The sequence below is a fragment of the Lactuca virosa genome, chromosome 8, assembly GCF_052849685.1.
Source record: "Lactuca virosa cultivar CGN04683 chromosome 8, Lactuca_virosa_CGN04683_v6, whole genome shotgun sequence".
NCBI lineage: Eukaryota > Viridiplantae > Streptophyta > Magnoliopsida > Asterales > Asteraceae > Lactuca > Lactuca virosa.
This window is the reverse complement of record NC_136433.1, coordinates 343,200,323-343,225,872: the sequence shown is the minus strand read 5'-3', so window position 1 is coordinate 343,225,872 and position 25,550 is coordinate 343,200,323. Positions and strand designations below refer to the sequence as shown.

Sequence of the window (25,550 nt, the reverse complement as noted above, 5' to 3'; positions counted from 1 at the left end):
TAGATACTAAACACTTAGCACAATCAGCATCAACAAAACTTTTCAAATTTAGATTTCCTTTTGTAATAGAAAAACCCCTTCTAGGATTTAACTTCAAATATCTAAGTAACCTTATAGCAACATTAAAATGAGATTTTCTTGGTGCATGCATAAATTGACTCAATACCTGAACAGCATATGAAATATCTGGACGAGTAATGGTCAAATAAATGAGTTTTCCAACTAACTTTTGATAAAGAACAACATTCTGAACCAATATATCATTAACATCAATTTCTTCTCCTTTAACTACAACATTACAGTCTAAAGGAGTCTTAATTGGTTTACAACTCAACATGCCAAACTCATGTAATAATTCCATACAGTATTTCCTCTGACATAAACAAACACCTTTATTTATATCTATAACTTCAATTCCCAAGAAATATTTCAATTTTCCCAAATCTTTGATTAAAAATTTGGACTTTAAAAAACTTTTGACTTTGTTGATTTCTTTATCACAATTACCACTCAAAATTATGTCATCACATATACAAGTAATATAACAACATTACCATTAGAAGTTTTTACAAACAATGAAAAATCATTCATACTTTGAACAAATCTAAATTCAAGTAAAAAACCACATAATTTTTCATTCCACTTCCTGGGAGCCTGTTTTAGCCCATATAAAGATTTCAGTAATTTACAGACTTTGTTATTATTATTTTTATCATTGTAACCAAGTGGTAATGTCATATAAACATCCTCATCCAACACACCATAAAGAAAAGCATTGTTTATATCTAGTTGAAACAAATTCCAATCAAAATTAATTGCAAGAGAAATAACAATTCTGATAGAAACCATTTTTGCAACAGGTGAAAAAGTTTCATCAAAATCTATACCCTCTCTTTGGTTATATCCCTTGGCTACAAGCCTTGCCTTAAATCTCTCTATTTCACCATTAGATTTATACTTTATTTTATACACCCACTTACAACCAATGGGTTTTTTATCAGCAGGTAAATCACAAATTTCCCAAGTATTATTCCTATACAAAGCTTCAATTTCTTCATTCATAGCATTTACCCAGTTAGGATCCAAAGATGCTTGATAATATGATTGTGGTTCAACAGATTTATTTAAATTGGTTGCAAAACACTTATTATCCAGACTAAGAAAAGAATAATTAACAGATCTTTCAATTCCATATTTATACTTTCCTTCTATAACAAAATCATTAAATTTTTGAGGAAATCTAGACTCACGATTAGATTTTCTAATACCTAGAAACAGAGAATCAGAAGTTGCAATATTATTATCTAAGTTTTCCTCAGAACTACTAGTGGGATTAGATGCAACAATCTCAGGTTGCGAACCAGAAGTTTCACAACCACGAGTACCTTCCTGATTAGATGTTGTCGCATCTAAACTAGAACTACCATCAATACTAAAATCAGTTGCACTTGATGGTTGATCAACAACTGTATCACCATCCTGATTATTACATCCTAACCCTCCACTATTTTGATTGTCATCAAAATTTTCAGAAAACAAAAGCTCATCATTGGAAAATGGATCCCAAGGATCCTTATTATTAAAAAAAAGTTGTCTCAAGAAACTGAGAAACTTCATTTGATTTAGAAGCCAACTTAAAAGGAAAGACAGACTCATAAAATTTCACATCCCTGGAAAAGAAACATGAACCATTATCAAGACTAAATAATTTGTAACCTTTTTTTAACATTAGAATAACCAATAAGAATACATTTCTCAGAACGTTCAGAAAATTTATCGGTATTGTTTAACCTTGTAGCAAAGGCTAAATACCCAAACACACGAATTCTATCATTAACTGGAACATGATTATAGATTAATTCAAAAGGAGTTTTACCATTTAAAACAGAAGTAGGAGTTCTATTTATTAAAAAAGCTGCAGTTAAAATAGAGTCTCCTCAAAATTTTTTAGGCAAGCCAGCTTGAAACAACAAAGATCTAGCTATATTCAATAAATGCCTATGCTTCCGCTCAACCACTCCATTTTATTGTGGAGTGTGAACACATGAAGTCTGATGAATTACTCCTTTGGCTTCAAGGAAACTATTCATTTTTTGATTAACAAATTCTATTCCATTATCAAATCTAATAACCTTTAGGTTAACATTAAATTGATTTTCCAATATCATAAGAAATTCATGAAAACAACCAAACACTTCATCTTTAGATTTCATCAAATAAACCCATGTAGCTCTAGTGTAGTCATCTACAATTGTAAGAAAAAATCTAAAACCACCAATAGCAGCAACTTTATAGGGACCCCAAACATCTAAATGAACAAGTTTCCCTAGACAAAAAGACTTATGTTCACTCAAAGGAAAAGGTTCCCTAGTTTGTTTAGCCTTATGGAAAACTTCACATGGCATAACTGATTCATTATCAAAATTTAAGACTGGTTTTAAAGTACTTAGGGCTTTATCAGCTGGATGTCCCATTCTATTATGCCATGTTAATTTTGATACAAAACATTTATGACAATTAAGCACAGAATTTGACCTACCTAACAACTGATTTTCCAAATAGTAAAGACCTCCAAATTCTTTACCAGTCATCACAGTCTCCATTGACAGTGAATCCTGAACAAAACAGTTATTCTCATCAAAAACAACTTTGCACTTATTTTCTTTACAAATCTTGTGAACAGATAAAAGATTAACATGAAAATCAGGAATAACAAAGACATCTGACATACCAATAGAATCAGAAAGACTAATGTTTCCAATCTTATCTATTTTAGCAGTTGAACCATTAGGATGATCAACTCTTAGATTAAGTTTGGAAACATCAACAACATCAGAAAGTTGTGATTCAGAAGCAGTCATATGTTGACTAGCTCCTGAATCAACAACCCATTTTCTTTTATTAAAAAAAACATTATTACAAGATATACCTGCCATATTAGCATTAGCAGATACACCTTCTGAAATCTCTCTTTCATGAAGAAGAGACATTAACTTTGTGTATTAATCACTTGTTAAAAAATGATGACCAGACTTATCAGAAGAAACAACTGAAGCATTAGCATTAGTACTTTCAATAACATGAGAAGAAGTACCAGATACTGTTGACGACTTATTAAACTCAGACTTGGGTTTAAAATCCTTAGGATACCTAATAAGCTTATAACATTTCTCAATAGTATGACCTTTTATTCCACAATTCTTACATATTAAATTCTGATTTCTACCTTTAAATTTCTTGTTATCAGTAATTTTACAAGCAAAAGCAGAAGAATTTTGATTTTTAGTAGATAACACATAAACACTTCCATGTTTCTGATTAGACTCTTCTCTGGATACAATTGAAAAAACAGTTTTAACATCAGGTAAAGGTTCCATTATAAGAATATGACTTTTAACCGGGTTATATGAATCATCAAGACCATTGAGAAATTGCATAAGTTTCATGAGTTTAGAATGATTTTTAGTATGAGTAGCAGCTTCACAAGTGCAATCAGGACACTTTGTTAAGCCATCAAATTCTTTCCATAAACCATCCAACTTATTAAAATAATCAGACACAAACAAACTTCCTTGTGTGAGACCATTAATTTGTTGATGAATATTAAAAATAACTGAACCATCAGCCTTATAATAAGTTTCACAAAGTTCATTCTAAACATCCAAAGCAAACTCAGAACAAGCATGGCCAATGTAAATAGATTCAGAAAGTGAGTTAAGAATCCAAGAACATACAATAGCATTAACTCTGTCCCACTTTAGAGATTTAACAGCATCCTTATTATCTTTTAATTCAGTACCTTCAATAAACCCTTGTTTATTTCTGGCTTTAAGAGCCCTAGTCATTGAGCTTTTCCAAACCCTAAAGTTTTCAGTACCAAGCAATTTGAAACTTATAATAGTTGTCACAAAATGATCTGAAGGATGCAAACACAGAGGATCATCAAAATCAACAACATCATTTTTACTAGATGATTCTGGTGGTGTATCATGATTAAATGAGTAACCAATCAAGAAACTAGATAATTCATAAATTCAGAAAACAAACACACTTTTTCACAATAGTTTCTATAAACTTAGACAAGAACATAGCACATATAAGGCCAGAACAAGCTAGATTACAGACAGGTAACATTATGATCAGAAGATAAACTGATCTATCAAGATTATCAAGAATCAAAAACAAAAGAGTCAGTAAAGTGTGCGAAACTTATAATGATCCTCAAATGAAAAGCTCAGCAAGCAGCAATGTAGTTCTGATGAATCTGAAATACAGATTCACCGCTGAAAAACGAAACAGGCATTCAAATGCCAGAATCAACCCGATTTTACAACCTTGTTTGCACAATCTTAACGTTGACCGTCGTGATAGCGTTGGCCGTTAGGATTAACACAATGTTAACCCTAAACGTTTACAACTATCTCGATCATTTACTCTTAAAATGTGACAAGAGAACAACCAGGTTGATGATCTCCTCATGATTTAAACAGATTTGAAACAAACCCTAGATCTGTTACAGATCTAAAGAACCCCAGGAGAAGAACGGAACGAACCAGAACCAGATCCAGACACAAGACCTGAAACCCTAACTCGATCTAGACTAAATGACCTGAAACCCTAACTCGATCTAAACCCTAACTCGATCTAGACGAAGAACAGATCATGAACAACCGTAACTCGGCTCTGATACCATCAAAAGAAACTTGAACACAAGAAATCACAACATCAACAGTTCTTATTTATTAAGAACCAGAAGGTTTTCAAGAGTACTTACATACCAAAACCTCACTACATAATCTCTCTTTTCACTACAGAATAACCTCACTACAAAGTCACTCACCTAATCTACACTCTTATGAATGAATGAATAAGAACCAAAAAAATTAAACATAAGAACAAGAACCCTAATGATCAGAGAAAGAGAAAATGATCAGGAAGAAGATAAACTCGTATGCTATACAACTTCTCACATACGCAACCAATTTATACATCTGACTAGTCAACCGGGTCACTGAACAATAATACGGATCGGATATGACCCACGTGTTTCATAATTTCACTATATCATCATTCCAGTCCAATACTTTCGCAATTTATACAAGTAATACCCTTCTGCACAAAATCATAATAAAGACAAGCAATACATATAAAAATAAACGAACAAAAATAATTAAAAGGATACTCAAAAGGATATAATGAATTATAAGTTTGTAACATTAACTTTTTATAATTTCAACAGTAATAACATTTGTAATTAACAACTTATCCCTGCGTCCTCTAATCGAGAAGGATAAGCTTAATGGTGCAAACCTTTACCAAATAGTATAACTTGAAAATAGTTCTCAAGAACGAAAAGAAAATATACGTTATTGATGCCCCACTCCTAGCCGCGCCTATTTTTGATTCATCTGCTTCTAATCGAATGAATGGTTCAATAAATTCAATGAATAATTTGATGTGGCAACTCACATGATGCCAAGCATGAAAATTGACCTTTGATGTGCACAAAAATACCTATCAACTTTTAAATTTATAATTTTGGGAGATTTTTATTAACACAAAAAAATTGCAACAGTTATTTTGCTTCAATCAAACACATGACACATTTTGATTCTATCAAATTCCAATTTATATATCTCTCAACACCTTCTTATTTCTAATCACATATTATAACTTCGGTTTCAGGATTGATCTAACCGACTTTCTTATTGGTCAAAAGTCGGTCTCTAAATAGCATTTGGTTCTTAAACACTTCAAAAGAGTCTCGATCAAGAAAAAAACAAACTAGACAAATGGCATATATATCAAGACAAGAATCTTTATGTGTTACCTAGAAAGTGTACAGGGTAAGAATTGTCATATACTATATCTTGGCCGGCCAAGACAAAAACAATTGTATTATTTCACACTAATATCCTCAAAATAACTTGACACCCTGCAAAATCCCAAAAAAAAATATTTGTCAAACAACATTTCACATCAGACATATGCTTCCCACTAATCAGAAGTAAACAGTTTCTGCATTGAATATTCATACCAATTGCATTACAGGACATATTGCATCAAATTATTGCAGGCATCAACGTTACCTAAAACAAGAGCCGACTAATATTCAGAGCGATTTTTCTGTTCAGATTTGTCAAGTTTGTTAAAGTTATTGGAAAATAACATATTTGAAGTAGATTAGTAGAGCAGTAGCTATATGTGACAATAGCAATATTGTTGTATGGAAACAATTACTATTCTTAATTGCTTTGGTCAAATTTGCTTAAAATATGCATAAGCACACTTTAAGATATTTTCTAAGTACAATGAACGTATTGTTGCATGTGCATTATAATTTATACCTAATGGTCATGCAATATATATATATATATATATATATATATATATATATATATATATATATATATATATATATATATATATATATATATATATATATATATATATATATATATATATATATATATATATATATTCAAAGGGATTAGAAATTTAGAATCCATGATTCCATTACATGAGTACAAATGGAGATCAATTCCGTTGGAATCCTTCTAAAAAATTTCTACAGCCTAAAATGGAATTGTGCACTAACCTATCTCTTGAGTAAACTAAAATCATTGGTTTCATGGCCTTAAGTATACTTTACCATTCACAACTCTATGACAATTGTACATGTTATGTGCATATGTTGCCTTTGAATATTGGTCAAACATTTTGCCTGGAAAATTATATCAAGTCAGCCAAGTCTTGCCGCCTTCCTCTAAACTTTACCCTTCAAACTAAATAGTACTTTTTCCAATATTATAACAAAATTATTATAAAATACACCAACACCTATCATATATCTCTTGTCAGCAAGTATAAGTACATCACACCAAAAGTCAATTTACTAAACAACAAAAGGGCCTCACAATTAAGGATTCTGACAAACAAGTGGCACAAACATAAGCCACCAATGAGGGCATCAACATTATTTGACAGACTCTATGTTCGCATGTCTTAGAGAACATCTTTGATATATATGTGTTTTTTCAAGAACTTAAGATAACAAAATCTCAAAAGGTGCTTGAAAAGGGTGGTGTGTGTAGCCATAATGGGGAAAAAGGGTGGAATGTTTTATTATGCAGATGGAATAGATAAGCTTCTTTTGTTATTCGGGACAATAGGTTCCATTGGAGATGGATTGATGTCTCCTCTTACTATGGTGATCCTTAGTGGTGTGATTGATGAGTATGGAACTGGTGGCGTTTCTATTTCCAATGATGTGGTGGACAAGGTATGATTGTATGAATATTTTGTTCTTTTTATTTGAACACATGTCATCCTAAGGTTGAAGCTTATGGGATGAATATTTGTTATAATCATTCGAATATTGAAAGATTCTATGTTAATGAGAGTATTGTTGATTGTAAATTGCCATAGGGTACACTTGTTTGTTATTAACAACCAATTTAATTGTTATTGTGTATTATAGTATGGGCTCAAGTTGCTCATCCTTGCAATTGGAATCGCTATATCGGCTTTCATTGGTAAGTTTAGTTGTCAAATAGTATCTCATGAAATAACAAAATCTTTTAATTATTGAAACCAAAAAGAAAAAATTGAATCGGTTGTCAACAATATGCGGGGAAAATCTAACGAGCAAAAAAAATATACTATGGTTTGTCATTATTTGTAAATATTTAGATTGAATATTTTGTAGAGGGGATTTGTTGGACAAGAACAGCAGAAAGACAAACGTCACGTTTGAGGATGGAATATTTAAAATCTGTATTGAGGCAAGAAGTCGGCTTTTTTGACACACAAGTTGGATCTTCCACCAACTTTGAAGTTATCACAGCCATTTCTGGTGATGCTCAATTGATTCAGGATGTCATGGCTGATAAGGTTTTAATTCTATTCATGTTATTTCTCCTAGGTGGTGTTTGGATTGGTATGAGAGATCAAGGAAGTAATGGAATTGTTTATTCCATAAGAATGAAAACGCATGATAGAATGTGAATGGAATAGAGCAGTCCCCAAGGAATGAAATATAAAATTGCAATATAACCCATTTTTAAGTAAATTTTAATGAAAGAAGATTTTTAATTTATTTTTGCTTTTTTAATTAGTTTACAACTAAAATAACTAAAAATATTATTTTTGTTTAGCTTTTTTTTAACAGCGTTATTTTTGTTTAGTTTATTTGGAGTTTAATGAACTTTTATAGTGTTTATAATTAAAAAAAATCCGTAAACAAAAATCTATTAATTATAATTTCTAATACTTTAATTATAAAACTAAGTTGAAATTATATATTGTATTTACATATAATATATAATATATGAAAATTCATTTCATTTCAAGCAACCAATCAAACATGAGATTCCGTCATCCCTTCATTCTATCCAACCAAACAAACACATCCGATGAGTTTGGTGGGATGAAATGCAACAAACAAGGAAATGGAATGAGTCATTACTCCATGAAACATGTTTTGTTATTCTTCAAATGAATTGTATTTTCATATGAATGTTTTATATTACATGGCAATACAATATATAAGATTTATTTCATTAAAAAAATAGATATATAAAAATGGGTTATGTTAAAAAAATTCATTCCATTCCATTTTACTACATAGAAAAAAAATCACTTCATGCTAAAAAAATGAAAATTAAAAAAAAATGCCATGAATCATATTCCTTTAGGCACAATCCATTCCTTTTCGTTGGACAAAACAAAAAGGAATTGTATTTTCATATGAATGTTTTATATTACATGGCAATACAATATATAAAATTTATTTCATTAAAAAATAGATATATAAAAATGGGTTATGTTAAAAAAATTCATTCCATTCCATTTTACTACATAGAAAAAAATCACTTCATGCTAAAAAAATGAAAATTAAAAAAAAATGCCATGAATCATATTCCTTTAGGCACAATCCATTCCTTTTCGTTCGACAAAACAAAAAGTTTTCTTATTCCAATGAAACAAACCATTACATTCATTCTCAGATTCCATCATACAAAACACCACAGTAGTTATATAATTTTGAATATTCCTACTTTATTCAAATACTTATAAGCATCAACCAAAATGTAACGCAGATACCCAACTGTCTAGCTCACTTATCAGCACTCTTCTTTAGTATCGTGGTTGCCTTCACACTTTCATGGCGACTAGCCATAGCTTCACTTCCATTCGCGCTTCTCTTTGTTGTTCCCGTTTTAGGCGTTGGGGTGTTACTAAAAAAACTAGGGATGAAGATGTTGGGTGCATATAATACAGGCGGCGGGGTTGCAGAACAAGCAATATCATCAATTCGAACTGTTTATTCTTATGTTGGGGAGCAACAAACGATTAATAAATTTAGCAATGCGCTTCAAACAAGTATGGAATTGGGGATAAAACAAGGATTTACAAAGGGTTTGATGATTGGAAGCATGGGTATGATTTTTGTTGCTTGGGCGTTTGTTGCTTGGGTTGGAAGTTATCTTGTTACTGAGAAAGGAGAAAGTGGTGGACGCGTGTTTGTTACAGCAATTTGTGTTATCATGGCGGGACTGTAAGTTTCTTTATTGGAAAACTATCACAACCATAAACATGAATATCATAAACTTTTTTTTTGTAGCTTAAATTCATAGTACACTTCAATAACATAATTTTAAAAGTGTTAAAGTTAGTTCTTATACCATTTAGGATAAAATTGCTATATTTTGTTGATTTCAAAGTAAAGTGACATAATAAGAAAAAATGAAAGTAGGATGCTATGATAAAAAATGAACGAAAGCACATTGCTATTTCTTGCATTTAACTTTTTTTTTTGTAAATATTATACATAGGCTGAACGATTTTATATTCCTATTCCAGGTCAGCAATGAGTGCATTACCCAATGTCCCATTCATTTCAGATGCAACAACTGCTACAACAAAAATGTTTGAAATGATCTCAAGAATTCCTCGAATAGATCCTGAAAACCATAAAGGAAAAACATTTCCATCTGTAAGTGGGCACATTGAATTTAGGAATGTTGAATTCTCATACCCATCAAGACCAGATTCTCCAATTCTTCAAGGACTTAACCTAAAAGTAAAAGCTGGAAAGACAATAGGTCTTGTAGGAGGCAGTGGGTCAGGAAAGTCAACAATCATCTCTTTGCTCGAAAGATTTTATGATCCAATAAAAGGAGACATTCTTCTTGATGGACACAGAATCAAGGGTCTTCAACTTAAATGGTTAAGATCTCAAATGGGGTTGGTTAATCAAGAACCAGCACTCTTTGCAACATCGATTACAGAAAACATACTTTTTGGGAAAGAAGGGGTTTCAAAAGAATTTATTGAGCTTGCAGCTAAAGCAGCAAACGCGCATAATTTCATCGTGAATTTACCTGATGGTTATGAAACGCAAGTGGGGCAATTTGGGATTCAATTATCTGGTGGGCAAAAGCAAAGAATCGCCATAGCTAGGGCTTTGTTGAAAGAACCAAAAATTCTTCTGTTAGATGAAGCAACAAGTGCATTGGATACGGAATCTGAAAGATTTGTTCAGGAAGCTTTAGATCAGGCTTCAATAGGAAGAACAACAATTATTGTCGCACATCGATTGACAACAATACGGAAAGCAGATAAGATTGTGGTTCTTCAATCGGGGAAAGTCATTGAATCGGGTTCACATGATGAGTTAATGCAAAAGAACAATAGAGAAGAAGGTGGAGCATACTACCAAATGGTTCAATTGCAGCAATCGGCAACACAAAATGAAACCCTAGATTATACTCCTTATACGCCGATATCACAAAGAAACTTAAACCACCAACACCAAACACCCACCACTCCTATAAGTGGAAGATCAAGCTTTCAAAACAGCCCAATGTCCCCTATTAGCCCAACATTAAGCATGGCACATTCGGTTCAAATGTATTCTTATCAAGAAAGTGATGATGAATACTTAATCGAAACACCTGAATCTAGTCCTTCACAATGGCGTCTTTTACAGATGAATGCTCCTGAATGGAAGAACGCTTTGCTTGGGTGCTTAGGAGCTTCTGGTTTCGGAGCTATATCACCAATTCACGCTTATTTCTTAGGATCAGTTGTGTCTGTTTACTTTTTACCCGACAAGGGGAAAGTAAAATCAGAAACAAGATTTTATTGCATCGTCTTTGTATGTCTTGGAATTGGTTGCTTCTTCACAAATCTCCTCCAACATTATAATTTTGCAGTAATGGGAGAGCGATTGACGAAGAGGGTAAGAGAGAAAATGCTTGAAAATGTACTTACTTTCGAAGTCGGATGGTTTGATCAAGACGAAAACACAAGTGCAGCAGTTTGTGCGAGGCTAGCAATCGAAGCTAGCTTGATAAAGTCTCTCGTCGGAGATCGCATGTCGTTGCTTCTTCAAGTTTTTGTCAGCGCGTTTCTTTCTTTTCTTCTTGCATTGATAATCACTTGGAGAGTTTCGATTGTTATGATTGCAGTTCAACCATTGTTAATCGCAAGCTTCTATTCCAAGATTGTTCTGATGAAAAACCTATCTGCAAAAGCTAAAAAGGCGCAGAACGAAGGAACCCAATTAGCGAGTGAAGCAGTGGTGAATCACAGAACAATCACTGCGTTTGCTTCTCAAGGACGAATCATGCGATTATATGAAGAAACCCTAAAAGGTCCCCGGAAGCAGAACATTAAACAATCATGGTTTTCGGGTATAGGGTTGTTCAGTTCCCAATTCGTGACAACAGCGGCGATTTCTTTAGCGTTTTGGTGGGGTGGAAGAGAAATGAATAAAGGATTGGTAACTGCAAAAGAAATGTTTCAAGTTTTCTTCATTTTGATGACCACCGGGAAGAACATCGCCGACGCCGGAAGCATGAGTTCTGATATATCAAAAGGTGGTGGTGCAGTTAGATCGGTGTTATCAATTCTAGACAGAAAAAGTGAAATCGATCCAGATAATAGCGAAGGGTTAACGATTAAGATAATCAATGGTGATATAGAGCTAAAAAATGTTTACTTTTCATACCCATCAAGGCCTGAACAAATGATTTTGCAGGGTTTATCTTTAAGAATCGAAGCTGGAAAAACAGTCGCACTTGTGGGACAAAGTGGTTCTGGTAAATCGACTGTTATTGGAATGATAGAAAGATTCTATGACCCCATGAAAGGATCTATACTTATAGACGAACGAGACTTGAAAGATTACAACTTGCGAGATTTAAGATCACATATTGCATTAGTTAGCCAAGAACCAACTCTTTTTGCAGGAAGTATTCGATATAACATTGTATATGGTAAAGAGGAAGCTAGTGAAGTTGAAATAAGGAAAGCAACAAAGCTTGCAAATGCTCATGAGTTCATAAGGTATTGAAACAAAAAAAAAACATTTCCCAACTTTAAGTTTCATTAACAAAAAACCACAAATTAACTTGTTTGTTTTTTCTGCCATTAATGCAGTTCTATGAAAGATGGATATGAAACTTACTGTGGGGAAAGAGGAGTTCAACTGTCAGGAGGACAGAAGCAAAGAATTGCACTTGCAAGAGCGATTCTAAAGGATCCGACTATTCTTCTTTTAGATGAGGCTACGAGTGCACTTGATAGTGTGTCTGAGAGTCTTGTACAAGAAGCATTGGAGAAGATGATGGTTGGTAGGACTTGTGTGGTAATTGCTCATAGGCTATCGACTATACAGAAATCAGACTCCATAGTTGTGATTGGAAATGGTAAAGTTGTAGAGCAAGGATCACATTCTGAACTGCTTTCAATGGGGAATCAAGGTTCATATCACTCTCTTATAAAGTTGCAACACTTGTAAGCACTTATCTAAGTTTGTTTTGGGGAAAACAACACAAAGAAGTGTTCCGGATCTTGAAGAAGTTAGGTCAAATTGTCCTTGTGGTAAAGGATAGAAGGTAGTTCAAGGTTCAAGAGATTACTTCATGACTTTTAACACTTGAGATATTGAGTCATTACCTATATAGGATTGCAATGTATAATATTTTTCAATCTCCGAAATGTACGTGTTTATTAGAAAAAAAATGTTTTTTCTTGGTCTGTAATGCCAATTTCCTACCAGGCGGTTATTTTAATTTTAAAACAAAATTTTGGGTTATTTACTTCAAATACACATTAAATTTTTGTTAGATTACTTAATTTCCCTAAAAAGGTGGTCAACTCGAATTTGCACCATAGAAACAGAAGTTATTCGGGATATTGCCAATAAAACCCTTTGCAAAGTTTTTTTTATGGTTTTACTTTTTTTGTTTTTTTTTTCAGTTTTACCCCATAATTTTCATTCAACTTTTTAGTTTTACCATTTTACCCTTTTCACTGGTTTCATAGTTTCCTTAAAATGAAACTCACAAGAAAACCTTTAAGTTTGCAATTTTATTATAAACTAGGTGTAAGACTCATGTATGATATGGGTTAATTTAAAAAAAAATAAATATAAATGCCTAAATATTTAAGAACTTTGGATTTATAAGAATATAAGAAAAATAATGAATTATTAAAATTGATCTTTTTATCTTTTAAATTTAAATAAATAAATTAATGAGCTTTAATTTGGTTATTTTGAAATAAGAAGGTAAGTCTATTAATGAAATTTATATTCATTTATTACTACAATTATTGTAATTATTACATTAAAGTATTATGTGAAATTTATTAAAATAGAAAAACCTATAATTGACATGTGGAAAAAAATTAATTCAAAATAATCATAAAATGACATTTGACAAATTGAATGAGAGTGACATGTGGCAAAAAACCTTCATTTATTAGAGTAGATTCGTTTTTTTTCAATTTTATTCGGTAACTTTACATGTTATGGCAAAAAACCTTCATTTATTAGACTTGCATACAAAGTGTAGGGTAATAAATAACATATTTAAGGTAAACCGTACAAAAATTACAAACTTAAAGAATTTCTTGAGACTTTCACTTTAAGAAAACATGGAAATAAAATATAAAAAGAAGTAAGCTAGAAAGTTGAATAAAAATTATGGAATAAAACCGAAGAAAGAAAAAAAAAAAGGATAAACCCTTACAAACTTTGCAAACTTAAGAGTTTTTTTTGACAATATTCCTAAACTATTTCGTTGAAGCTTTGAATGAAGAAAGTGTCAAAACGAAATGTCAAAACAAAATGCAGACATGATCATGATCAGATGCAAATTGTTATCAGAGGATATTATTGTATGATACGGATTTTTAAGATTGTGTTTGACACGCCAAAGTTAGTTGATAAGATAGATTATTTTTCAAGCGTTTTTAAGTTCTCATGTTTGGTAAGCCAAAAAGTAGTTTATATGTTGGCTTATAAGCAAACTTTTTAAAAAGCTAGTTAGATTAGCTTTACAATAGCTTTTTTTAAGTTTTCCAAATATATCCATAAATAATTATCAAAAACATATTATTCTAAATGTCTTTTATGTCATTTTATACATTCCGACAAGTTTATCAGTTAGTTTTTACCAAATGTCATTTTTATCAGCCGACTTAGAAACTAGCAGCTAGTTTTTTAGCTAGGGATAGAAATGGGGTGCGGTTGAACATCTCTATACCCATCCCCATCCTCGACGGATGAAGGGAATCGAATCTATAACACCCTGTTTCGAATCGTTTCATAATTCGGGGTCGTGACCCGAAGAAAAGTTATCATAAGGCTTTGGGCCTTGGGGAAAGATAGATTCAGACCCCTTTGGATGTGGGTAATGTAGATTAGGTGATCCGATAGTTCGGTTGGTGCTTTGGAGCCCAAGGGTATAACTGTAAAGTGATAGTTCGGGCCTTTTATGAATTTTGGATTTAAGTTCAGAATATTTTAAGCAAAAGGAGTTGATAGGGTTGTAGAGCTTCTCATTACCTTTCCGTGGATATAAGGATCGTTAAAATCGGAGTTGAAACGAAGAAGTTATGACCGTTTGAAGTTAGATCATTTTTGGGGCTTAGTCTAGTACGTTGCGCGTACTAGGCATACCTGGAGTACGTTGGGCATACCTAGAGTACGATGGGTGTACTAGGCATACCTGGAGTACGCTAGGTGTACCTGGAGTACGATAGGTGTACGCAATCAGTGCCCAAACCTTATTTTCATGGTTTGAGCCCAATTTAAGCTCATTAACTTCCCCAAACTCATTCCATTCTCAGCCTCCACCTCTCTAACACCCTCCCTTGAAATCCTAAACCTAGCTTGAGCCTTATGATAAAAACAAAGGTGTTTTAAGTGCTTTGGAGTGTTCTTGGTGCATCTTGGAGAAGAAGGAGCTCATTGGTGAAGTGTTGGTTGCATTGGAGCTTGTAGAGTCAGACTATGTTCACCTTGATCTTTCTTCTAGAGGCATAAAGTTTGAATCTTGATCATGCAATTGATAAATCTAGCTTGTTGAAGATTTTAGTGTTGCGTCATTAGGCCTATGTTATCTAGTCCATTTTGTATAAACGAGTTGGGCCTGTCCACTCGTATTTAATGCTAGGGTTATAGTATATAAGGTGCATGCATGCTACATATTTAAGTTAAGTCTGATAATATATTTTGTAACCCTAATTTACGCCTCTATGGAAGCAATTCTTCATCGAGTTCTTTTGAGGCGTGACTATTAATCATTCAACACCAGTTTGATCATATTGTGTTCTTTACCTATTTTAATCTATTCGATCATTAAGGATTTACTCCTATCAATTGGTATTAGGGCAGGAGACTGTGTTCTTAATACACATCTCTTATGTTTGAAGAAATTATTAGGGTTTCCGCAAATATTGGATCTATTAAGAGCCGTCACTGATTTATTGACGTTACTTTGTGATCTCAATATTAACCAAATAAGTGTTTATAGTCTGATTAGTTGCAGGTATTAAAAGACCATCGCCATGCAGAACGAAGACTCAAATATCAACTCCTTGAATATCTCAAGCAGTATCGGATCAACCACCAGGATTCCGATTCTCTTTCCTCAAGAATATGAAGTTTGGGCGATGCACTTTGAAGATTATGTTTTGGGTTCAGAAGACAATGGGTATCTGATCTGGGAAGCAATCACTCTAGGTTCGTTTGTTCATACTACGACCAAAAGAACAATCAAAACCCAGAGAGAATACAACTAACTGCTTCTTGATATGAAGGACGTGCCTCAAGATGAAAAAGACAAACTCATGAGCAACATTAAAGGAATGAGGATCATCAGATTCACATTGCAAGCAGATACTTTTCGTCTTGTAAGTTCGTATGATACAGCGAAGGATATATGGGATAGGTTGAGAGAAATCTATTCTACAGACGCAGATCTAGAACACTCAACTCAAATGCTCTTGTTATCTGAGTTTGGTGAATTCCTCCAAAAGCCTGAAGAAACTCTAAGTGCTACTTTCAATCGATACAATCATATTCTCAGCAAGATGATGAAGCACGGGATTGGACGTGAACTCATTGAGCAAAAGGTCACGTTCATGAACGGACTTCGATCAGAGTGGCAAGCTGTAGTGTCAACTGTTAAGGCACACGAACAGTTCAAGAACTATACTCTTGCGAAACTTGTGGGAATTCTGAAGGCGCGAGAGAGTGAGATAATGAAAGAAGCAAAGGTGATGTCTGGGATGGGGGTCTCTAGCCTTAGTTGCAAAAGGCAAGACTGTTACTGATGACGGATCTGGTTCAGATCATTCTGAGTACGAGCTCTCAAACGAAGACTTTGCTTTAATGGTGTCCAACCCTAAGCGATTTGCTAGGAAGAAGTTTCCCTCAAGAAAAAATAGAAACTGGCAGGGAAGCTACAACTCAGAGAAAGTGAAAGAAGAAAAAAAAAGTGGTTCTCAGAAAGAGGAAGAGAAGAAGGAGAAAAAGTTAGTTGGAGACTCCGGATACGATTGCAATTATTGTCATGGTAAAAACCATCTTGCTAAGGAGTGCATGTTGTGAAGGAAGAATGAGAAGAATGATGAGGAGGATGAGGAGGCCTATCACAAACGAAAGCTGGAAGAGATTAAGAAGAAGAAATTTAACGATAATTCTATGCCTGCTTTTGTTGTACAGGAAAACATGGCTTAAAGAGAGTTCGGAGGAGTGGAAGTCTGGTCAACAGACTCAGAAGATGAAGAAGTACGCAAGCCCACACATGGAAGAGCATTCCTGCGAAACAACAAAATTCACATTTCTCAGGAAGGTGCTTGATGGTGTCTGAAGGTGGATCGCGGATACAGGAGAATGCAGGTGAGAGTGGAAGAAGCGAAGATAGCTGTTTCGCGACAAAGACTGTTCCAGAACAGATCAACGAATGCGAACAGCTGATCAATAAGGTAAATTCCATTCTTGAATCACTTAATATTCCTACATCTAGATACGAAACAAAATTTAATGATCTAAAATTCACCTTTTCAAGTATAAGCAATAGTTTAAAGCAAACTCGGCTATCAAACTCTAACCTAACTGATCAATTGAGCAGGGCAACATCCAAAAGTGAGGAGAGACGTATGTGGATCCAGAAGGTTGATTCGGATTTATCTAAGTCTAGGGATGAATCTATTTATTTACAGAGAGATAATTTAATGCTTTTGAAACAGCGAAACATCTTTTGTTTAATTGCAAAAAGGCTTTATTTTAATATCACTCAACTGCACCTTGATTGTGAAATCGGTAAGAAAATCCATAAAAAGATCTTGCCATTTCTCGAATTAAAGGAAGACGAAATAGACGTAGATTGTTACAAATGCGAATCTATTGTTTCGTCTGAAGAAACTTCTGATGCATACAAATTCGGTCTTGAACGTATCGAAAATTACATTAAGTCCAAAGACCACAAAAACATGTTGAAACAAATTTTGGATGAGAATGACAAAAAGCAGATCAAATCTGATAGCGTGCATAAATTTAATTCATTGAATGTCAAATTAAGTTCAGAAAGCAAAATAAATGTTGATAGTACTTCTGAATTTGATGGGGATAGTGATATGAGTGTAATTTCTGTAGAGGATGAGGTTGACTGTTCAGAGTTTGTTAAAAGTGAATCTAAACCTGCGAAAAGTCTTATTTCTGAAAATTCTATTGAATTCGCAAGAGTTGTTCAAAACAAACCTGAAATTTTGAAAGAAAAAGCAACTGTTTTCCCAAAGATTCAAATAACGCCAAATCAAGTTTTTAAAGTCAATGGGGTAACAGAAACTCAAACCGTCGAGCTGAAAACCATTGTCGACGAAGACAACAAAGACGGATGTGATGAATTCTTCTGGTCAGCTCCCATAGATAATGCTGACGAAACTGTGGGTTTATCTGAAAGAACTTCCTGGAAAGTCGAAGGAAGATATGTGGCTGAACCTTTAAATAATCGCTCAGCGTTTGAAAAAGGTAGTCCTAGTGGTACCAAGCAGGTTCGCAGCGAACCCAACTCCGTAAAGAAAAGCGAACATGAAATGAGAAAAGCGAATCCTAAGGTGAACATCCATAAGTCGTCAAAGCAACCTGCTGATCAAAAACGACAAAGAAATGACAGATATAGAAGAAATCTCAGTGAAAGAAAGCAATTTTGGCAATCCCAAAATTCAGATTATGCTCTCCACGAAAGAAGGAAGGATCCTAAAGAGAAAGCTCATTCGCAAGTAAACTCCAATCAGTGTGTGCACTGTTGTTCTCATAGTCCAAGGGACTCTCAGCAAAAAGGGACTCCACAACCCTTCTTCGCAAAGCAAACAATGGAGAAACCAAAGCCTTGTCTCTCTAAATCCACATAGTCATGAAATAATAATATAAAAGGCAAGGGAAAGCTATTTTTAGAACCGAAAGCTCTAACTAAGAAAACTAACGCGAATCCCAAGGAAGCTGAAAAGAAGCCCGTCAAGAATCAAGTCCATAACAAGAATAAAATTTTTGATTCCATAGAAACTAACTCAAAAGATAAACAAATCAAAGTTTTCACCGTCAAACGCAAAGATGAAACCACTCTTATAAAACGCACATATATGGTTAATCTTAATATTACTTTTCCTAGTTCTGTGAAAGGCTCACAAGGACCCAAGAAACTTTGGGTTCCTAAATCTGCTTAATTGTTGCAGGTTATTTGTGACGAATAGTTCGACACTGAATGGTACATCGATAGTGGCTGTTCTCGTCACATGACAGGAAGGAAGGAGGAGCTGCGAGAGTTCAAGTCTCACAAGGATGGCGGCAATGTAAAATACGAAAATAATTCATATGGCAGAATAAAAGGCTACGACATGATAACAAATGGGGAATTTTTTATTCGTAAAGTAGCTTATGTTGAAGGCTTGCAGCACAACCTTATCAGTGTCTCACAGTTGGTCGTGGGAACAGGATTGAAAGTGTCCTTTGATTACGAAGGTTCAGAAATTATAGAAAAGAAATCCAAAAACGTTCTTCTAAAATCAGAACGAAAGGGTGAAATGTTTCCACTGAATCTGAACCCGATAAGAGGAAAGCCTGCCATTTGCTTGCTTACAAAAGCTCACTCAGACGAAAGTTGGTTATGGCATAGGCGTCTTTTGCACTTAAACTTCAAAGACATCAACAAGCTCGTTCTTGGTGATCATGTGCGAGGACTTCCTCTATTGAAATTCGACAAGGATCATTTGTGTACCGCTTGTGAGATGGGAAAGCAAAGTAGAAAAAGTCATCCAACTATCGTGAACACGAAAGTTATCGAACCTTTGGAACTTCTACACATCGACCTTTGCGGTCCTTCTGCTATTGAAAGCGTTGGTGGTAGTAAGTATATGCTAGTAATTGTTGATGATTTTTCTCGTTTCACTTGGGTGTTCTTTCTTAGGCAGAAATCTGATGCAACTCCAAAGCTCAAGGATTTTATCAAGCAGATTGAAGTTCAACTGCGAAAGCTGGTTCGCAACGTTCGCAGTGACAATGGGTTTGAATTCAAAAACCGAGCGTTTGAAGAGTTTCTTGCTGAAAAGGGAGTCATACACAATTTCTCTGCTCCCTATACTCCACAACAGAACGACGTAGTTGAAAGACGCAACCGTTCCTTGTGTGAAGCTGGATGAACCATGTTATCGTTCGCATGTCTGCCACTCTATTTCTGGGCTGATGCGATAGCTGCTGCTTGTTTTACCCAAAATCGATCCATCCTAAATAAGCGATTCTCAATCACTCCTTATGAAATCATAAATAATCGCAAACCTAACGTTAAGTTTTTCCATGTTTTTGGCTCCAGATGTTTCATCTTCAACTCCAAAGAACAACGGAACAAATTCGATGTGAAAGCTGACGAAGGTATATTCTTGGGATATTCACTAACATCAAAGGCATATAGGGTTCTCAACAAACGCTCAAAGAAAATGGAAGAAACATACTATTTTACGTTTGACGACAGGTATTTAAAGCAAATTCAGTCGACCAAAAGTCAAATCAAAGAAATCTTTCCTAAACCAAGTCCAGCCGTTATTCCTGTGTCCAACCTTTATGAAGAATTCATGTTACTCTTCGATGAACCTGCGAAAGCCAGCTCATCGGAAGCGAAAGCATTGGATAATAAAGTCGACGAACTTAAGAAGATTATCGATGATGCTGCAAAAGACTTGCTTCAAAAGCCTTCTACTGCGAATGACCCTCAAGACACGAGCACTCATTTCCAGGGGGAGGATTCTGGGTCTAACACTCAATTCCAGGGGGAGGGTTTCGCATCACCCATTTCTACTAAGTCTCCTTCTGATGGAGATAAATCCTCACCCACTTTGACCCATGAACCTCCATTCGCAAGTGATGATTCAATTCCTGAAGTCAACGAGTTCGTTTCATTCGAGGGGGAGAATAAAGAAGTGAATGACGACTCAGACGCTCAATCTGTTCAATCTGAAGTTGAAGAAGTCAATGCTGAGCTGAACCCATCCTTAGATCCAAATTATCTTCCTATGACCAAATGGACAAAAGATCACCCAAAAGCTCAAGTTCTTGGTGAATCCTCTACATGTGTCCTTACTCATTCTCAACTGAAAGCGAAACAAACTGTATTATTCTCCAAAGTAAAATTTTGTATGTTTAATTCGTTCGTATCCAAGATTGAACCCAAAACCTACAACATTGCTCTCGATCACTCCGATTGGGTGCAAGCAATGCAAGATGAACTCAATGAGTTTGAGCGAAACAAAGTTTGGAGATTGATTCCAACTCCTCCTGATGCATTGGTTGTTGGTTTAAAATGGGTGTTTCGGAATAAAATGGATAAATAAGGAAACGTGATCCGAAACAAAGCTAGACTGGTGGTAAAAGGTTACTGCCAGGAAGAAGGGATTGACTACGAAGAGACTTTCGCACCCGTTGCAAGATTGGAATCCGTTCGCATCTTCTTGGCATATGCAGCACACAAAAACTTTGAAGTTTTTCAAATGGATGTGAAGTGTGCATTCTTAAATGGCGAATTGGAAGAGACCGTTTATGTGGAGCAACCGCCTGGGTTTGTAAATGAAAAATATCCCAACCACTGTTACATTCTTAACAAAGCAGTTTACGGTCTAAAGCAAGCTCCAAGAGCCTGGTATGAAACACTTACTCGTTTTCTTAAAATGTCCAAATTCAAGCAAGGTTCGGTTGACCCAACCTTCTTTAGCAAGAAAGAGGGTGACCACTTGATGATCGTACAAATTTATGTTGATGACATCATCTTCGGATCTACTAACCCCAGCCTAACAGCTGAGTTCCAAAAGCTGATGGAGACTAAATTTGAAATGAGCTCAATGGGTCCAATTAACTTTTTTCTTGGATTAAACATTAGACAAGGACTGGAAGGAATTTTCATCAATCAGGAGGCTTACATGAAAACCCTACTCGCTAAGTTTGGAATGTTGGGAGACTCAAAGACGAAGGTTCCAATGGCATTGGGAACAAAACTGACTCCTTCACTGGATAAACCAGCTGCTGATATGACCCTTTATCGTTAGATGATTGGTTCACTCATGTATCTAACAGGTAGTAGACCATATATCATTTTTTCAGTTTGTTATTGTGCTAGGTTCCAAGTAAATCCACGCGAACCTCATATGGTGGCTGTCAAGAATATCTTCTGTTATCTAAAACGAACGTCATCTCTTGGAATTTGGTATCCTGCGACCTCAGGTTTCTTTGTCCAAACATTTTCAGATGCTGATTTAGGAGGCTGCGGTTTAGATAGAAAAAGCACAACTGGTGGATGTCCATTTCTCGATGGCAAGCTGGTGAGTTGGCAATCAAAGAAACAAACATGCGTTTCGTTGTCAACAGCTGAGGCTGAATACATAGCTGCAACTTCATGCACATCTCAAGTCATTTGGATTCAAAGCCAACTTCGCGACTATGGCTTGAATATGAAAAGAATTCCTCTCTATTATGACTCCGAAAGTGCCATTCGCATATGTCACAACCCAGTGCAACACTCAAAAACGAAACACATAGCACTGAAGTATCACTTTATCAAGGATCATGTGGAAGATGGCAATGTTGAGATTCATTTCATAAGATCCGCTGATCAATTGGCTGACATATTCACCACGGCCCTACCTGAAGCAACATTTAATAGAATCCTTCAAGGGCTGGGAATGATGGAAGCTGCTTCAGTACCAAATCCACTATCGCATTCTTAAAATATTCACTGCGAATCGGTGCGAACGTTCGCAGGCTTTCGCAGTCCACTGTTCATTACCGGTCTATTTTATCAATGCGAATCAATGCGAACGTTCGCAGTAGTTCGCAGGGCACTGTTCATTCGTGGTTTGGTATTTCACATATCCTTTTGTATATTTTGTGTATCTTTGCTTATCTCTATGTTTAAATTGCTTATCTTATCTCTGTTTTCAGAATTGCTTATCACTGCGAATCGGTGCGAACGTTCGCAGCCTTTCGCAGTCCACTGTTCATTAACAGTCTATTTTTACCTTATTTTTCTTATTTTCAGAAAAAATCCAAAAACCAAAAATAATTTATTTGCTTTATTTTACTGCTTTTCAGAAACATCAAAATCACAAAAATATTTTTACTTTTTGTTCATTTTCTTTGCACACCAAGATCATAAACGAAGACATTCGCAACGTCTATCTACTTCTGTGATGGGGAAGTTATGACTCTCGTTACTTATGTATTAGCTAAGTGTCCCTAGAAGCATGCTGCTGCATGTTGACCTAAGCCTCAACGACTCGACTGTGACGTCTTAATGAATTGATATCACCAATCAATTCTTCCCAATCAGGCTGCGAATTCACATTAGTCATGAGCTACCTTACTCTTCTCGCATTGAGTTAAGAGTTATTTGCATGGTCACATTCGCATTGCAAGGTACTTTCTCTCTCTTGTAACCATCTACTCTCTTCTCCATCACTTTCGCATTCATTCATGTAACCCTTGAGACTCTCAGAAATTACCACTGAGGTTTATGGTTATACAAACATCTGTGTTAATGATCTTAGTTTCGTTCTACCACGAACTGAGTGAAACCCAAAATTCAATACTCACGATGAATTGACGGTGAACAATCAAATGTTCTAGTTTTCACCCAAGGATTAACGAAACCACTTTCATGGGAGGTACCATGAAATCTCTTTTTATCTTTTGAGTGATCTTTATGCAATTGTCTAACACCAATACTTTTCTACCCAAAAGATCCAGTTTATTTTTTTTTGAGATTTCAATTTTTGTTCCAAGTCAATGACAATAAATTCCCAACCTACTCGTTCAACTGACTACACTGGTCACACGAGTACCTTTTCCAACTTTCGCACTTATGTCAAGTTCGTAGTTTGGTTAATGGACAAACCACCTTTACAAGCCTTCCACAAAAGATGCCTTTCAGTGTTTCTCATCAAACAACTGATCGTATTCAACAGGGAAACAAACAGACACTTCTTAGTCTCTCTTGACTATGAAGAAAGAGATATTTTCCTGGGATCAATAGTTTTATGTCACATGTAAGACATCACAACATCCCACAGATAAACTTTGTTTTATTTCTTTTTCTTTGACACTCTTGCACGAAGATCCTTGTGATTTTCAAAAGTATTGTTTGTGGTTACATTTAACTTTCAGGTTCGCAGTCGTATGTATTCAACGTGATTTCTTTACTGCGAAAGAAGATAGGCTGACGCGACAAATTTTCAAAAGATCAGAATTCAAACGGACGCTTGAAAAGTTGAACGGACAGCTATTCTTACGCCGAGTGACGCAAGCCTCTGACTTGCCATAGCTGTCAAATCGCGCTTTTCCAGGCGACGGTTCAGTACTCGAGATACTCTCTCCGGATTTCTCTCACCAAATCAAATCGTATAAAAGGATTTTGATGGTTCATTATTTTATTACCACTTTCAAAATTCTCTCAAAGATCTCTGGTAATTAAAAAGCTCTCTACTGTTTATCTTCTTGTTCAAGCTTCATCAATGGCGGCTTCATCTGAGAATCAGTCTGTTCACGATCAAACTGCTCATTCAACTCTTCTTTCAGTGAGGCAACATCAAAATCTCATCATCGATTTGGATCCGGTAAAATATGATGCCTTTCTTCTACCTCTGATTGAGTGCTTGAAATACTCTCCTCTTACCATTGCTATGTCTCAAGTTGAGAATGTTCCTCTCTCGATTCTCTCTAAAGCATATACTACTGCCAACTATGTCAAGGACGAGCAACAGATTTACTTCGACATCCATAATCACACAACCTCGATTTCCAAGACCCGTTTCTGCAATCTGCTAGGGCTCCCACAATCTGACAATCTGATCAATCCGGAAAACATCTCCAACGCAACCATCTTGGAAATGTTCTATCAAATGGGGTACAAGGAAACACTCACTGCTCTATCCAAGTTCAATAAACCCAATCTTGCACCAACTTGGAACGCCCTTTTCACCATCTTGTTCAATTCCTTTTCTGAAAGGGTCACAGGCAACGACTGTGCAAGCAAGCTCTTCATGGGTCTGATGTATGGCCTATACACTGGTGAAAACGTCGACTATGGTTCTATCCTCTGGGCTCAATTCATCCAGAGCACTCACTCTGTTACTCGTCACAGTGAGATCTCCTGTGCAAGATTTTGGACTGTTGTTGTAAATAGGGCAATTAAGCAGCTCAAAATTACAGTCATGACTGATGCACTGATGGCTTCCATTGCGACATTCCATACAACAAGTATTATTATGGTAGATAGGTCCAAGTTTTCTTTCATTGGTTCCATTCCGAAAGCGATGTTTCGTGATGTTGCTCCCTCCAGTAAAATTCTAGAAGGATATCGCGCTCTTACTCCTTCAGGACCTCGTCCTTTAACTGATGAGTTCCAAGCCATTTTGGCTGAGGCTGATAAACCCAAGAAAGGGGGCAAAGGGTCCAAGAGAACTACCAAGAAAGATTCTACGAAAGAAGTAACTTCTGAGGCTCCAAAACCTCCATCTAAGAAGCGAAAGGCTCCTACTACCTCTACTGCTGCACCAAAGCGAAGGAAGCAACCCGCTAGAAGGCGAAAGTCTCATACTCCTACTCTATCTCAGAGTGAAGACGCAAATTCGAATTCTGATACCGAGTCGGAGATTCGCATTGAGGAGGATCCCCTGTTCGCAATGAAGAAGATGAACCCATTCGCACTGAA

The 25,550-nt window shown here is 35.3% G+C and overlaps 2 protein-coding genes across 2 annotated transcripts; one reads left to right on the top strand and one right to left on the bottom strand.

The window, feature by feature from the left end:
* Positions 1 to 3,002: 3,002 nt before the first annotated feature.
* LOC145131848 (uncharacterized) lies at positions 3,003 to 4,303 on the bottom strand. The gene is made up of 4 exons (XM_079066495.1): positions 4,274 to 4,303; positions 4,122 to 4,156; positions 3,735 to 4,017; positions 3,003 to 3,653 (listed from the first exon to the last, which is right to left on the bottom strand). Exons 1-4 carry the CDS (start codon positions 4,301 to 4,303, stop codon positions 3,003 to 3,005), a joined length of 999 nt encoding a protein of 332 aa, XP_078922621.1.
* A 2,611-nt stretch (positions 4,304 to 6,914) lies between these two features.
* LOC145131675 (putative multidrug resistance protein) lies at positions 6,915 to 12,808 on the top strand. Its single transcript, XM_079066332.1, has 6 exons — positions 6,915 to 7,282; positions 7,481 to 7,535; positions 7,709 to 7,893; positions 9,102 to 9,559; positions 9,865 to 12,354; positions 12,448 to 12,808. The coding sequence occupies exons 1-6, from the start codon at positions 7,100 to 7,102 to the stop codon at positions 12,806 to 12,808; spliced, it is 3,732 nt and encodes a 1,243-aa protein (XP_078922458.1). The 5' UTR covers positions 6,915 to 7,099.
* Positions 12,809 to 25,550: the final 12,742 nt, after the last annotated feature.